At 41.7% G+C, this 17,085-nt stretch overlaps 1 protein-coding gene across 7 annotated transcripts in view; it reads right to left on the bottom strand.

Moving 5' to 3' along the window:
* LOC148883604 (tyrosine-protein phosphatase non-receptor type 14-like) overlaps window positions 1-17,085 on the bottom strand; it is a 40,946-nt gene that overhangs the window by 10,393 nt on the left and 13,468 nt on the right. For all 7 annotated transcript variants that reach the window (XM_089021583.1, XM_089021588.1, XM_089021589.1 and 4 more), the window contains 10 exons: window positions 13,974-14,351; window positions 12,553-12,728; window positions 4,350-4,447; window positions 3,538-3,605; window positions 3,391-3,461; window positions 2,358-2,445; window positions 2,188-2,276; window positions 2,009-2,096; window positions 819-901; window positions 654-714 (listed from right to left, as the gene is read on the bottom strand). In XM_089021583.1, coding sequence (XP_088877709.1) covers window positions 654-714; window positions 819-901; window positions 2,009-2,096; window positions 2,188-2,276; window positions 2,358-2,445; window positions 3,391-3,461; window positions 3,538-3,605; window positions 4,350-4,447; window positions 12,553-12,728; window positions 13,974-14,147 — 996 coding nt within the window. In that variant the 5' untranslated portion in view covers window positions 14,148-14,351. The remainder of the gene's footprint in view (window positions 1-653; window positions 715-818; window positions 902-2,008; window positions 2,097-2,187; window positions 2,277-2,357; window positions 2,446-3,390; window positions 3,462-3,537; window positions 3,606-4,349; window positions 4,448-12,552; window positions 12,729-13,973; window positions 14,352-17,085) is intronic.

The following is a 17,085-nucleotide window of genomic DNA, read 5'->3' as shown; positions in this document are numbered from 1 at the left end:
CTAGCTGTGTGGCTATCTAGCCGCTGCTCACCCACAGAAAAACTTACCCTGTGAATGTAAAGTGACCTTGAGAGTTTTGAAAGGCGCTTATAAATGAAATGTATTATGTTTATAGAAACCAATATGTATGCATTGCATTTTGTACAGCCGTCCTCATTTCAAGCTCATATAACTCCCGACCCACATTATTTAGGAATTAACACTTTTTTTCTGATGAAGAGTGTACGTTTTCTTACACGGAATAGACTGTTTATGTAGTCCTAAAACTCAATATTCTGTGGGTCCTGCAATTTCAGTGAAAATGACAAAAACCCTGGCACTGGAGTGGGCACATTTTTGCACACCATCTGGCATTGAATGAGTTAAAACTTATTTATCCAAGTTGGAATTGGTTCAATGCAACATTTTACAACATATTTTGGTGCCAGCGACCGGAAACAAGCAGCGCTTGTGCTTCTGGACACAGATACTTGAGAGCCAGGGAAGGCAGCCATTGTGCCATTTTTAGCACCGCCATTGTGGAGAGCCGGCAAGCAAAGGAGACGCGCAAATCACCGGCTTCATTCACGCTGAAAATAACACGAAGCAACGGCCAGACAAAAAAAAAAGTGGGGTGGGAGCTAGATTGTGGATTTCTGATAGGCTGAGAGTACCAGAGAAAGGCGGTGTGTCCAGGTGGGCCTTCTCCTGATTGGTGCAGGGGAATGAGTGGGTCTAAAAAGACATAAGTGACAATGAATACGAAGGACGGGGATGAGGGGTTCGTTCAGCAAACGGCTTTGCACGTGTTTTGGCTTTCCGACGTCCTTCAGACTCACTCTGCGCAAATCTTGTTCTGTTTGTAGAACTTGTGTCTGGCCGTGAACAGGCGAGCGATGTACTTGGCCATTTCCATATCCTCCTGTGGGCCCAAAAAGACAAAACATTCATGCGGTATTTGACACTTTCATGGCGGAATTTTGTCCTTGGGATGCACTCGCGGGCAATAACATTCGGTAAACTAACATTATTTAATATGATACAAGTACCTTCTGGAGAAAAAAAATACATTTTGGAAAGAGGTATTAATTTACCAGTATGCTAAAGGTGATTTCATGAGATTTTGGTTACCTTATTTAGAAAAAAAATCATATATATTTTAGCTAACCATTACATTGAGGCTTGTGTCTTTATGTGCATGACTTTTTATTTGACAAAAATAGTTTATACTACATTTTATAATAAGAATTTTATATAAAAAGAGAGTTACATTTTTAATCGGAAATTAGAGTGTGCTAATTTAGGTCATACTGAAATGTTATTAATTTTTAATGATATAATCACATTTTTTATTCCTATTAAATACTACTTACATGTATTTTTTTTTTTACAAAAGCAGAAAAAAGTAAAGGATAGATTAAGTGATGTATATCAAATATGACTAAACAAGGAAATGAGAAATTCAACTGTCAAGAACAAATACTGGCTATCTGGCCAGCTATCCATTTGGCTAGCTGGCTTGCTTTCTATTTGGCTAGCTAGCTTTCTATTAGCTAGCTAGCTAGCTAGCTTTCTATCTATTTGAGTTATTTTGGGTTGAGTGAACGTTGGCGCGTGTGGCTACTGCTGCTCACCCACAGAAAAACTTAACTTGTGACTTTCAAGTGATCCTTGAGAGTTTTGAAAGGCGCTTATAAACGAAATGTATTATTATTATTATTATTATTATTATTATTATTATTATTAATTTTCATTATAATTCCATTAATATATAGAAATAATATTTTATTCATACACACCATCTGCGAGTTATTAAAATTTTTTTTCAAATTATAGGCATCATTTAACATGCCAAGCTCAACTTAACATACAGTACAATCTGGCTACTAACAAATCATGTCAAATAAATCCTCAACTAAAACGGTCTTTTAATTTTTTTTTTACTTTTGCAAATCGGAGTTTGGTTGACGCCTGTCGCACGTGTACCTAATCAAGTGTCCTTGCGTTCACGGTCAGACATAACACTCACCAGGTGAAAGATGATGGTGTCATCGCGACTCGTTATCTCCACCGTGATGGCCGACTTGTTGTGAGCGATGGTACCGATATCCTTCCACCTGTTTACACACAAACAATTTTCCACTCCAATATGATGATGTCGCAACAGGTCCAGGATGTAAATAAAATAAAATAAAATGAAAAACTCGCCTGTGGAGCATGATCGATCTGCCGTTTCTGTGCTTGACGAACACACCGATGAAAGACATGCCGATGAAAATGTCATTGGTGTAGTTGTCCTGCACATAAATGCGATATTTCAGAAGAAAAAGATTATTGTTTTAAGCATAAGAGGTTTTTTTGGCGGTTAGACTGCATACCTTAGCGGCGAAACTCTCCTGGCCAAAGCCGTCTAATTTTTCGATCTCCTTGATGTACAACAGCTCCGCTTCGGCCGCCTGCATTCGACTACGAGATACGAAAAATGGTAAAGTTCTCAAGTGAAATGGTGAAAATCTATATAATGCTTCTTCTATACAATTAAGTCCTACAGAGTTCTCAAACGTTGCACATTTTCAGCAGTGACTTTCAAACACGTATAATATGTTGAGAAAAAAATCATGGAATTCACTTAAAAACATCTACAGGTAACATCCGACTTATGACCGGGTTCCGTTCCAACCAAATGGTCGTAAGTCAAAATGGTCGGAAGTTGAAATCCATTCAAAATGTTGAATAGCGACTCAGAGGCTAAATGACTCGAAAACTCCCCCCCCCCTCTGGTGCCATCACACGGTCGATTGCTGTGCGAGCGTGAGATGCTGGCTGGCTGGCCAAAATTGTCATACGCGTTGCCGGCCTGCTAGCGCGTTGCGGTGCCAGGCGTAGAATTAAAATTTTTAAAATAGGGTCTGGAGGTCGTGGTCCTAAGTACGGGTGGTCGTAAGTCGAGCTGGTCGTAAGGTGGATGTTAGATGTACACAGTTTGTAAAAAACTGTGGGAAAAGCAATTTTATAGTTCGAGGTTCTAAGTAGTGACCCTAGTATTCTGTTTCGTTTGCAGGACGAGATGTGTATTAGAGGAAACACTGTTTTTGATCCTGTTAGCCTTGCTCTCAGTTCCCATATGCCCAAATGTCATATGGTGTTCCACAGGGCTCAATTTCGGGGCCCCTGCTGCTTTCATTATATTTGTTGCTATCTGAAGAAGGCATGCTGGTTTTTTTCAGTGCTATGGGGATGACTGTCAGACATGTCCTGATAAGCAAAAAAAGACATTTTGTCCACAATAAGCTCCAGTGACCCTTGTCCTTGTCCAAAGTCAACAGTCTCAAATTTGAATTTCAAATTGGTTGTTTTTAAAATACTCTATAAGTAAAGTTGAGTTGAGACAGCGAATGAAAATGGCCGTACCAGTGGCTCTTGTGCTCTTCTGCGACCTTCTGAGTCCACTCCTCCAACACCTCATCTCCATTAGGCCAGTTCTAGATATTTGAGATTTGAAAATGATGATGTTTAAAAGGTACAAATGGCCACAAAAAAGTTAGAGGGGTAACTCACCACTGGAAAGAGGACATACTCCCTAAGGAAGTCCTGAGACATGAACTGAGTGAAGTCCCCAAAGTCGGCTGGAAAGAAAACATTAGCTTCTGTTAAAACTGCACCCAAACATATTTTTCCCCCAATTCTTCATTTTTCTTTCTCTAACTTAACAAAATTGGAACTGTCGCGGCTTGGAATTGAAGCGGATTAACGTGTGATAGATGCGAGACAATCTCTTTTCGTCAATGGGTGCTACAGCTTCGTGTTTGCCTTCAACTCTTAGCAGACGTGCATATGTCACCATGACATCCCTGATCCATTGGTGAAAAGGACACTTTGATCCTTTCCTCTTTCATTCTAGAATTGCTTCATCCAACAAAAAGGGTGCAGAAAGTGATTGATAAGATTGAATACGACTCCCACTTCGACACCTTTCCGTCCAACAGTTGCATCCTAAGCGTTGTTCGTAGTAAGCGGATTGTCGCCTCCCCGTCTGATAACTGTCTTCCTGCCGTACGCCAAGACTAACCTTGGAGTTGTTGATAAGCAAAACAGTCTGTTTACATTCCCTCCAGAGATACAGACATCAGCTCGGAATGCGTGTGTGTGTGTGCACACGTGTGTGTAAAAAGTGATACCATAGAGTACCATTAAGTCAACTGGGCTCTCCTGGCGGTATGTAGCCATATTAGGTCGCAAAAGTCAAGACGAGCTGAGGAAAAAAGTGCGCTAGGTTGGGCCCTCTTGTACTGTCTGTCCTCTCGGCAAGATGATTCGCACGAGTTTGTTCTTGTGTGGGTGTGAAGGTGTCAGCTGTCGGCCATTCTTACCTTGCACTGCTAGGCCAGCTAGTCTGATGCCTTGTTCCACCGTGCAGTGGAGGCGTCCGTCCAATAATTCCTTCTTTACTTGGAGGTAATACTGATACCTGGAAATAAAAAGACACATTTGATAAATATTTGGTTGGAAAATGTGTGTGGATTCATTTTCGACAAATATTTTCCGTTGTAGTAGGCGCGCTGGTGTATTGAATGGCGTATTTACAATTCAATGGCGTATTTAACAACATTTTGATATATATAAATATATAAATAAGGCGCACTGGACTAAATACAGTAAAGTCAACGAATAACGAAGTATACAACTATATGCAGCATATAAAATATATAAAAACAGGCACATAGTCCACATCGATATTTTTTCGGACTCCCTTGAATATCGATATAACGAGACTTTACTGTATATTCTAATTTTCATTTATGAAAATAATTTTTTTCAGTGTATAACGCGCACCCACAATGAATGGTGTATTTTCAAAATGTTCCATATATATGGACTATAAGGTGCACGTTCAATGAATAAAAAAATGTTTCCAAATATAGTATATTAATACAAAAAAGATTTCCGAATATTAGGCACACCACATTATAAGGTCCTGGAAGAGTAAATATATTATCATTTTCATGTATTCAAATACCAAATAGATTTTGGACACTTTTTTTATTGGTGTTTTGCATTTGACTAAAAATATCATACTGCGTGTTTTGGGTATTTTAGATGCTATAAAACGTTTTTCTGATGTCCGTTAAAAAAACAAAAAAAGTGACGCCGGTTGTCCTTTAAGCTAATTTGCAAAACCGCTTCTATGAAAACATGTACGCAGAGAGGAAAGTAACGTGATGATAGATGGGGGGAAAAAAACGCTGCTTGAAAGACTTGCAAAACAAAGCACGCATCAAGGTGGGGGCAAAGGGGGGGGGGGGGGGGTTGGCGCCATCACAGAAGTCCTTTACAGAATTCTAGTGAGGAATGAGTGAATCACCCGAGTGACTCATTTTGGACCGAAGATTTATAACAAAGCTTTTCTGTTTCGTTTGATGGCCTCAGATGCAAAGACGGATCAATGAGAGGTAGTGAAATACAAGAAGAATTTTGTTGGGAGCAGAAATAAACAGAAAGGAGAACCTTGTGGCTTGGGGCTGTGGTGGTTTGGCTTGGATACTATAATATAACACTGCTGGGATTGTTGAGGCTTTCACACAATGCGGTTCGAGTGTCAAAAGCCACTAAGACTAACTTTTTTTGTCCACTTTTAGCCCCTCGGTCCAGGCGAGCGTTTGTCTTTGAAAGAATGGCCACACAAGGAGGAAAGCGAGTGAAACCGTTGAAAAACTGGCACGCCGTTTCCTGTTTGTTACCATGGCGATGCAGGCTTGAGTCGTTCCAGTGTGGGCTGTAAGACACACAACTTTCCTGACGGCGGAAAATATTGGATGTAATCTCATCTCGAACATGCATTTACAGGTCTCCTATTAGCTATTTAATTGGACTATATATATATATATATATATAAAGCTTTTTTGCTGACAGCAGCCATCTTGGAATTCACACATGGAACAACACTAATAACACTAATAATAATAATAATAATAATAATAATAATAATAATGCATTTCATTTATAAGCACTTTTCACAACTCTCAAGGTCACTTTACAGTCACAGGATAAGTTTTTCTGTGGGTGAGCAGCGGCAGCCACACGCGCCAGCGTTCACACAACCCGGAAGTAACTCAAATAGTTAGAAAGCGAGCTAACTAATAGATAGCTATTAAATAGCTAGCTTGATTTATTTTGTTTTTCTACTTCTTTCTTTCCTTTCCTCTTCCTTTCATAACTTTGCTGCTGTGTTACTTCCGGGTAGAGTGAACGCTGGCGCGAATGGCTGCCGCTGCTCACCCACACACACAAAAAAAGTTCTTATCCCGTGACTGTAAAGTGTCCTTGAGAGTTTTGAAAGGATGCTTAGAAATTAAATGTATAATAATAATAATAATAATAATAATAATAAGAAGAAGAAGAAGAAGAATAATAATATTATTATTATTATTATTATTATTATTATTATAGCTCGCCAGCAAGATAGCTATATAACCAATACAGTAGATAGCTAGCGAGATAGCTATATTCTGCTATCAAGGTGCAACGTTTTGGTATTTCCCTGCTTCATGATTAGCACGACAACCTAATTATTCTGATGTAAAAGCACAAAAATAACGTCAAGAAGGAGCTGTCAGTCATTCGAGCACCGCATCGAGGTGAAGTTGTGCATTCTCTTTTTTTCCATTTCCATCTCCACATTCTCCCCCCCATTTCTTTCCTTTTTTTAGCTCCTCTCGGCGCATACTACCAGGCCTATAATCTGACCCCCGCCCGCACTCCTCCTCCTCCCTCACCCTGTTATTACACCCATTGGCTCGGATGCCATTCCGTTCCCGTGGCAACCCTCTAATTAGCCAGCCCGCACCACCGCCGGGGGGAAGGGGAAGGTGGGCGGAGCTCCCTGCGGTCAAGAGAGGAGGAGCCAAGCGGCGGCGAAACCATCAAGCTATTGTGGACCTTGTTTATTCGACCGAGGCTTGGTGTTTTCGATGGGCGCATGAGGGGTATGGAGAGCGGTCGCTGGGAGGGTTGTCGATTGCGGTGAGGCGGACAGGAAGCGTGTTGAAATGACTATGAAAGCGTGAAGGCGAAGGCGCCATAAAAAAAAGAGGTCCCATGGGGAGTCTCGACTACACGGGAGAGTCACAAAAATATCTTATCGCGGCAATGGGTACCAAACCTTGCTGCCTTTTGACCCCGAAACCAAAGCAGGGCATGTCGACTTGTGACCTTTGCGCACGGGAAACGGATGGAGGCAGGTTGGGAACTGTTAAAACAACATTAGGTATTTCACTCTTTGTTACCGTATTTAAACACAAGTTAGCTAGTTATCTAGCTAGCTATCCAGTTATCTAGCTAGCTAGCTAGGTAACTAGCTAGCTAGCGCTCTAGTTATCTAGCTGGCTAGCTCTTTAATTGTCTAGCTAGTTATATAGCTAGCTAGCTATCGAGTTATCTAGCTAGCTCGGTATCTAGCTGGCTAGCTCTCTAGTTATCTAGCTAGTTAGCTAGCTATCTAGTTATCTAGCTATCTAGTTATCTAGCTAGCTAGCTATCGATCTAGTTATCTAGCTCTCGATCTAGTTATCTAGCTATCTAGTTATCTAGCTAGCTATCTAGTTATTTAGCTAGCTATCTATCTAGTTATCTAGCTGGCTAGCTATCGAGTTATCTAGCTAGCTATCTAGTTATCTAGCTAGCTAGGTATCTAGCTGGCTAGCTCTCTAGTTATCTATCTAGTTATCTAGCTATCTAGTTATCTAGCTATCTAGTATCTAGCTAGCTCTCGATCTAGTTATCTAGCTCTCGATCTAGTTATCTAGCTATCTAGTTATCTAGCTAGCTATCTAGTTATCTAGCTAGCTAGGTATCTAGCTGGCTAGCTCTCTAGTTATCTAGCTGGCTAGCTCTCTAGTTATCTAGCAAGTTATCTAGCAAGTTATCTAGCTAGTTAGCTAGCTAGCTATCGATCTAGTTATCTAGCTAGTTATCTAGCTATCTATCTACGGGGTTTCTTCACCATCGCGATGCCGCTTATGACATCAGGCGACCTATTGCGGGTAAAATGAACTGGACTGACATTTCTTCCGGCACACACCTGGCACATGAGAATGACATCACCACCAGGGAAACAAGCATCGAAAAGCGAAGCCAACTTTCCGAATGCTCCTTTAGCATGGCAGCCCAACACTGTCTTACAAAGAGCCCTTTTCTAGCGCCCGAGCATGCTCAAAACCTCACACAAGAAGGTGCCAGATGTCCAAAGGGGTCCTTTTAGTGCAACGAGCCCGCTAAAAAAATATGTGCGACCATGTGCCAACTAACCCTTGGAGCCTGACCACCCTGAGGACCCCCCCCATTGCCCACCCCTGCCGCCTCCTTTTGGCCCATTCATGAGAGCAGACGTGTAGGAGGACACGAGGATCTGCATTTGAAATGTGTCGAATCAGCAAGGGCATACAAAAAAAGTACAGCTGTGTGTGTGTACGTGAATTTCAGTGAGCTAGGATTTCAAGGGCGCCACATGCTATTAGCCTTGAGGGCTTTTGAGGCTAGGTGGTCAACAAAGCACTGCTTCAATTCCACAATTTGTACCCCCGGGACCACTTTGGATGCGGCATCAGAGTTCAATGTACTGCGCAGTACTTGCAAGTTTAAGCCACGCCCCCACAAAAAGAAATCCTGAAACCATGATATGATAAAAAATAGTCATTTTATATCAGTAGTAGCGAGTACTACGTAGTTCTTTCTTTGTAAAGGTTTCCAACATTATCTGTTGTTTTTAACTCATTCACGAGTTTATTCGGGTATTGAAAATATGACGTAGAGCGCCATTCCCGAATTTGTTCGGGATTTGTTTTTTCATGCTTGGGTGAGAATAAAGCGCTGGCCAGACCTCATGCAATATTTTTCCCTTCCATTTCTTTTTTTTTTTCCATGTTAGCGTTTTATACCAGCTTCAGCTGTTGTTAAAGCGCTATATAAACCAATATATGTATTGCATTGTGTTTTGGACATTCACCCTCATTTCAAGCTCATATAACTCCAGGTCCATATAATTTAGGAATTAACTCTCTTAGTCTAAAGTTTCTTACTCCGGTGCACCTTATACACCGGAAAATATGGTGTGTCGAGCAATCTTCATGTCAATGCCTCAAAAAAGAAAACATCTATCTATCTGGTTTCTTCAGCATCGTGATTATGCTTATGACATCCTAAAAGTCAATATTCTGTGGGTCCTGCAATTCAAGTGACAATGACAAAAACCCTGGCAATGGAGTGGACACATTTTTTTGCACGTCTTGCAGTGAACGGGTTCAGAGACCAATCTCGGATTTCACTATCCAGAGCCCGTCACAGTCAATTTGAATTTCGTTGTTTGAGTAGATGCTATCTTAATTGAATTATTGCTCTCACTCCCTAAAATTTGGAAAATCCACATGGACTTATTGTGGCGACTGAAAAGGGCGGGGGGAGGCGGGGGTCACAGCTGCACAGATGAGAAAGAGACACAGATGAATGAACGGACGAACGCTGAGAAGAGAGGGAAGAACGGGCGTTGGGTTACACATCAGTCTGACCCTGTGCTTCAAAGTAGTGATTCAACACGGATCGCTTTCATGCTTAAATCTCCACCTTGTGGCATTGTCTTGCTCTCCCGGGGGGGGGGGTTTCGCTGGACCCTCACAGGACATGGGCGACATGTTATATGACGTGAGACCATCTTGAATACGACGCAAGGAAATATGTTTGATTGTTCGTCAGCGTCCATGAACGCAGATCATTTGAGCTACTAGCGATTTTCCGATCGGGAAAAAATTCAACATCTACAGTAAAGTCTCGTTATATCGATATCGGATATATCGATAGTCCCGGTTATATCGATACTATTTCTATGCACGCACGGAGAAAATTACGTGCAAACAGGGTCGGATATATCGATAGTCCCGGTTATATCGATATTTTTTCGGACTCCCTTGAATATCGATATAACGAGACATTACTGTATTTTGAGATGCCAAAATCATATCATCAGAATCATACATTTCATTTATAAGCACCTTTCGAAACTCTCAAGGTCACTTTACAGTCAGAGGATAAGTTTTTTTTCTGTGGGTGAGCAATGGCAGCCACACGCGCCAGCGTTCACTCAACCTGGAATAACTCAAATAGATAGCAAGCTAGGTAGCTAGCTAATAGCTGGTTAATAAATAGCTAGCTAGATAGCTAGCTAAACAGCTAGCTAATAGATAGCTAGATAGATTGCTAATAGATGTCTAGCTAGATAGCCAGCTAGTTAATTAAATAGCTAATAGACAGATAATAGATAGCTAGCTAGATAGCCAGCTAGATTTGTACAATGATGGTTTTTGATTTCCCTCCCTTTTGATTTCCCACCAGGGCGTCCTTCTCAGCGGTGGTGATGATGAATATATAGATGACACCCGTAGGGGGAGGCACAGAGCAAAAACAGTAACAACAGTTTTTGAGTGTTTCATGAAGCTTTGAATAGAGTTTTGACTGACATTCATTTATTCATCAAATGAATTTCGAGCAAAAACCGGAAGTAACTCAAATAGATAAAAAGCTCGCTAGCTAGCCAATAGATCGCCAATATATCGCTAATAGATAGCTATCGAGACAGCCAGCCAGCCAGCTATCTAGCAAGCTTCCTAGATAGCTAGCTATCCATTAGCTATATAGCTATTGTTATTTATTTGTTTTTATTTGATTTATTTATTTTGATTTATTTATTTATTTGACACAAGAGTGGCTGCCTTATTGGCGATCTATCGGCTAGCTAGCTTTCTATCTATTAGAGTTACTTCCGGGTTTTGACTGACATTAATTCATTCATCAAATGAATGTCGAGCAAAGTGATTCAAATAGATAGAAAGCTAGCTGGCTAGCCAATAGATCGCTAAAAGATAGCTATTTGAACTATCCATTAGCTATCTAGCTAGTTATCCATTAGCTATATAAGCATCCTTTTGGCTAGCCAGCGCTCAATAGCGCTAGCTATCTATCTCGATAGCTATCTATTAGCTACATTTATTCATGTATTCATTCATTAATTCATGTATTTATTATTGCTTACTTGTTATTTTTGTTTTTATTTGATTAATCTACGTATTTATTTATGCAGCACAAGAGTGGCTGCCTTGTTGCCGATCTATTGGCTAGCTAGCTTTCTTTCTATCTATTTGAGTTACTTCCGGGTTGAATGAAAAAAAAAATCCTGTGACTGTAAAGTGGTGACCTTGAGAGTTTTTAAATGCGCTTATAAATGAAATGTATTATTATTAGTAGTAGTAGTACAGGATTTTGGTCTGCGAAACATCACCAACTAGTGGCCCGGCATGCACATTACAAGTTTGCTTTTGGGAGGTCTGTAACTAAGTTTATTCCATTTTTTTCCCCTTAGCTTGTTAGCAAATTAACGGACACGTCATGCAAACAGTCCAACTGTGAGGATTGTTTACAAGCTTCAAGTGAGCAGAGGGGGTTAAAAAGCGGGGTGCGACTTTCCCAAAGCCTCGGGTGGCGCGTCAAGGGGGGGGGGGGGGGCACAATGCGGTGCATTGTGACTAAGCCCTCTGACGGCGCTTCTGCAGCTGGCTTCTCGCGAGGCGTGTGAGGCGAAGTCAGCATGTGTGCATGTAATGTGTGTGTCTGTTGTATCAACCAGACATCTGCCCCTTCTCCGGGCAAAACCCCCTCTAACACCCCCCCCCCCCACCTCATCACACCCCTCTCCGCACTTCTGCTTGGAGGAATGTGTGGTCCGCCTCCTACGCTGGACGGCTGTGCCAACATTCCTGACTCACACAAGAAGGAGGAGGGGGGAAAAAAAAAGACAGGGGAAAGAATGAAAGACAACCAAATACGGGACTCGAATGAAAATGTGCTGGCGACACCATGTGCAGTGCGGGTGTTCTAAAAGGAAGAAAAATGGGGGTAAAGAGAGGAGACTATTGTACCCTAAATTTCTCTTTCGTCCACTTCATAGCTCGCCCATACACACACCGTAAAGCCCGCAGGGGATTCCTGGAATACCAGGCCCTTAGCGAAGCAGATCCTGGCCTCTGCAGAATAAACCTTCACTCTCTCTAGCGAAGTCAGGCTGGGTAATCTCATGACCAAAGACAGTGATACCTTGGCTTATGAACTTAATTGGTTCCCAGAAAGTGGGTGTAAGGTGAAAAGTGAGTTTTCCAAACATTAAAAAAAAAAAGTTTTCCGCCGGTCCGTGAAAATATTGTCTGATATTAAACCGGTCCGTGGCGCAAAAAAAGGTTGAGGACCACTGCCCTACCACACACACTACCATATATACAATCCAAGTGCAACGTCAAAAACCCCTGAACCGCCGTTGACCCCTTTTTTTTGCACATGCAGCCTGACAGAAGCCACAAATTCAGCAGCTGGGTGTTAGTGCTGCTTGTGCGAGTACCAGCCGTCCAACATTGCTGACCCCCAGGAACGGCCTTTCCCGCCCCCTTCGCATCTGCTGCATGCGCCGCCAAATGTTTGTATATTTTGCGTGAATCGAGCAACTTTCTTTAAGAAGTGTGGACATGGCTGCTGTTTTACCTGGTGGCTTCCTGTTCCAAGCGGGATACACTGGGCACGTAGAACATGACCCCGAAGAAAAGCAGCGGTTCATTGCCAAACTTGTCCAGTTGCTTCTTGAGGGGCTTCTCCAACTCCACCCAACGTTGCGACGGAGTTTGGGTCTTCCCTTGGAACCACAGACCGAAGTATGGAGTCTAAAAGCCGGGTGGCGAGGAGAAAACGAGACATACGTCATGGAGTCAAGTGAGAAGAGACACATGGGTACAGATTGTTCTTACCGACCCCTCTTCCCCCTTGAAAAAAAAAATATTTCTTCAATATATGGCAAAAAATATTACTTAAAATAAACAGGTAACATCCGACTTGAGACCGAGTTATGTTCCCACTAAACCACGTGTCAAAGTCAAGGCCCGCGGGCCAAATCCGGCCCGCCACATCATTTTTTTCGGCCCGCGAAAGCAAATCAAACTTGTTAAATTCCATGCTGATTGCTAAAATCTGAGCCAAAATTTCATATTTTTGGATGTCAACCACAATAAAAGTCATTATTCTTGACTTCAGATTTGAAAACGAGTTATTCATTAATTTGCTGTGTGCTCTATATGTAATATTTGAGGGGATTTAAACATTCTAATGGGTTCCCCAAATTCATAACGGCCCTCGAGAGGAAACCATAACTACAATGTGGGCCGCGGCAAAAAATGACTGACACCCCTGCACTAAACGGTTAAGTCAAAATGGTCGTAAGTCGAAATCCATTCAAAATGTTGAATAGAAACATCTTTTTTTTTAAATGTACATCGTGGTCGTAAGTGCGGGTGGTCATAAGTCCTGCTCGTCGTAAATCGGATATTACCTGTAAAAAAAATGCCACATGCGCCAGCGTTCACTCAACCCCAAAGTAACTCAAATAGATAGAAAGCTAACTAGAAAATAAATAGCGAAAAGATAGCCAACAGCTAGCCAGCTTACAGCTAGACAGCTAACAGCTAGCCATCTAGCTAATGGATAGCTAATAAATAGCTAATGGATAGCCATATAGCCAACAGCCAGCCAGCTAACAGCCAGTCAGCTCGACAACTAATAGCTAGCCAGCTAGCTAATGGATAGCTAATAAATAGCAAATAGATAGCCAGATAGACAACATTTAGCCAGCTAGACAGCTCACAGCCAGCCAGCTAGACAGCTAATAGCTAGCCAGCTAGCTAATGGATCGCTAAGAAATACTTAATAAAGCCTGACTGGATTATTATTTTTTTTAAACAACAATAAATTTCATTTTTAAGCGCCTTTCAAAACTCTCAAGGACACTAAATAATACAACTTTAGCATAGCTGTAACAAAGCACTTTTCAAAACAATTAGCATCAAATAACAAAATCACATAAAACAACACAAAACATGGAGAATTGGAGATATAGAGATGAGAGGAGGACTCACCTCGCGTAGCTCCAACCGCTGCGCCACCGCTTCCAGACATTCTTGCCCCGTGCTCTCCACCGACAAAGTACATTCGATCACGTTGTTATCCAGCAGACGAATGCGCGTCACAAAATAATTCTTGCTCAGGACGTTGTAGCGCCGCGTGCGCCGCAGCTTCAGCCGGAAGGGCATGGCAAGTTCCAAAAGTCACCACGAGGATGGAGGGAGATGGAAAGAAAAAGAGAAGAAGAAGAAGAAGAGGGGGCAGGGTTAGGCCACCTTTAGGAGTTGGCCGTGGCCCCCCTCACTCTTGGGCGACGCCAACCGCACCGCCGCCGCGTGGAGAGATGCTCTCTGGCTAGATTCTGGCCCATTCCCGACGGATGTCGACAGGTGCTAGGGATGGGGAAAAAAAGCATGTGTCAAAAAAAATATATAGAATTCAAAAATATGGAGACAATTCCATGGAGTTTACGTATCCTCTCGAAGGCTATATGGCTTTTCTTTGGGTACCCCCCTGCCCAATCCCCAAAACATTCATGGTCGGTGACAGTGTCTGAAACTCATGACAAAAAGTTACCGGACACCAGGGCAGACAACTCTAAAAAGTTGCCTGCCCAGCCATAAAATTGCCTGCCCCATTTTTCGCAACTTAAAGGACAACCGACACCATTTTTTTGTTTCCTAACTGACATCAGAAAAATGTTTTATAGCATCTAAAATACCCAAAACACGCAGGCTGATATTTTTAGTCAAATGCAAAACACCAATAAAAATGAGTTGAAGTGTCCCAAAACTACTTCAAAATGACCCCGGAGATGCAGAGTTTCAGAAGGTCCCGCCCCCTTGTTCGTGACATCACGTCAGGACGTCTTTGCCTTGCTCTAGAATCAAAACAATGGCTTCAGATTCAGAGAAGATGCTTTCTTGTTACTCATGTAGTTATGAATATGATTCAAATAGTTCTGAAGAGGAAAGCATACATGTTTGCAATCGAATAAAGAAGTCCTTCCGTATCAATTCGAGCCGTCAGGACTCCAATGTAGCGTCCCAGAAAATGCACTTTCTTCTGAGGCTATGACGCTCGGGAAAGTCCAGAAGCACAAAGTGATTCGATGCAGGCTTCTTATTGGCTGCCTAGTATGCAAATTGCCAAATGAACCGAAATCAAAAATTGCCAAACGAACTGAAATTCTGAAATTTCCAAACTGAACGAAAATTTCAAAATCGGACTATAGGAAACGTTTGATTTGATTTTTTTTTCCTGAAAAAGTTGTCATTCTGTAAGTTGTACGCTCGACGTAAAAGTTGCACGCCCCGGGTGTCAGGGCAGACGTTATTTCAGACACTGGTCAGTGACCATATTCGCGTTTGAGAGACAACAAGGCAAGATGTGAGTAAGGCCATGCACCAGTGGACATCAAACATCTATCTGAAGGCGGCAGCTGGGCTTTGAGGAGCTAATGGAAGCTTCTAAAGTCTGCTATCTGCCTGTGTGGGAGGCCTCAATCCCCCCCCGCCACGCTCCCCCCCCCCAAAAAAAAAAATCTTATTCCTTGTTTTCTAGCCAACACACAGTGCCAGACATTGTAGCGTACAGTGCAGTCGTTTGGAACGTCTCACACACACACGCATAACCACAAGAGAAGAAATCGGATTATGTAAACAACTGTTAGCGACGATAATATCACGCACGTGCACTGGGTTTCGAGGTTCTATGTTTTTGTACATTTCCTGTGGGTGGTTAACTAATTCACTGCCATTCACGAATTTATTCGGGAATTGAAAATATGACGTATAGCGCCATTCCAGAATTTGTTTTTTTTTTCTCGTGCTTGGGTGCCGATAAAGCGCTGTACAGACTACTGGAAATGTTTTTTCCTCCCACAAGGGGGCAGTAATTCCCCTTTTTTCCATGTTAACGCTTTGTTCCAGCTTCAGATGTTGGTAAAGCGCTATATAAACCAATATGCATGTATTGCATTGTATTTTGGACAGCTGCCCGCATTTCAAACTCAGATAACTCCAGACCCACATAACTTAGGAATTAACTTTTTTTTTTTTTTTCTAATGAAAGAGGATAGTCTAAGGTTTTTTTATGTTGAGTTGAACGTTTGTGTAGTCCAAAAACTCAAAATTCTGTGGGTCCTGGAATTTGAGTGAAAATGACAAAAACCCTGGCACTGACTGCAGTAATTCTGTTTTTTTTTCCATGTTAGCGCTTTGTTCCAGCTTCAGATGTTAACGCGCTATATAAACCAATATGCATGTATTAAATTGTATTTTAGACAGTTGCCCCCATTTCAAGCTCAGATAACTCCAGACCCACATAACTTAGGAATTAACTATTTTTTTTTTTAATGAAAGAAGATGGAAGTTTTTTTAATGCTAAATTGAACGTTTGTGTAGTCCGAAAACTCAATATTCTGTGCGTCCTGGAATTTGAGTGAAAATGACGAAAACCTTCGCACTGGAGTGGAAACATTTATGCACATGTCTGGCAGTGAATGAGTGAAAGTGTGCAAAAAGAGTTTTGCAAGCAGGGATGCAACTGTATTTTTTTAATGGTGCAGGCTACAAAAAGGTTAGCGCTTTCTTCCAGCTTCAGATGTTGTTAAAGCGCTATATAAACCAGTATGTATGCATTGCATTGGATTTTGGACAGCCACCTTCATTTCAAGCTCATATAACTCCAGACCCATATCATTTAAGAATTAACTATTTTTCTGATGAAAGAAGACAATGTAAGGTGTCTTACGCTGCATTGAATATGTATGTTGTCCTAAAAGTCAATATTCTGTGGGTCTTGGAATTCAAGTGACAATGACTTAGTACTTGTTGACATTTATGGTCAGACAGACGAAAGACCAGGCTACTTGTTCACCGCTTTGCTAACACTTCTAATATTGTAAATTATACAGTTAAAATTAAGATAATAAATGACGGAAAGTTGAAGAACAAGCGTAACAAGACATCGGAGAAGAGCCGGAGAACAAACACAGTGGATGTGTTGCTTCTTGTCCTGAAATCTGGCAACGTACTGATGATAGTCAGCTTGGACACTAGCCCAAATTCCTTTCTCTCCTCCGACTCAGAAAACACAACACACCTGACCCATGTGCGAAGAACA

The sequence above is a fragment of the Hippocampus bargibanti genome, linkage group LG19, assembly GCF_051943395.1.
Source record: "Hippocampus bargibanti isolate YZ-2025 linkage group LG19, ASM5194339v1, whole genome shotgun sequence".
Classification (NCBI taxonomy): Eukaryota; Metazoa; Chordata; class Actinopteri; order Syngnathiformes; family Syngnathidae; genus Hippocampus; species Hippocampus bargibanti.
The sequence above is the reverse complement of the archived record's forward strand: the minus strand, read 5'-3'. Positions and strand labels throughout refer to the sequence as shown.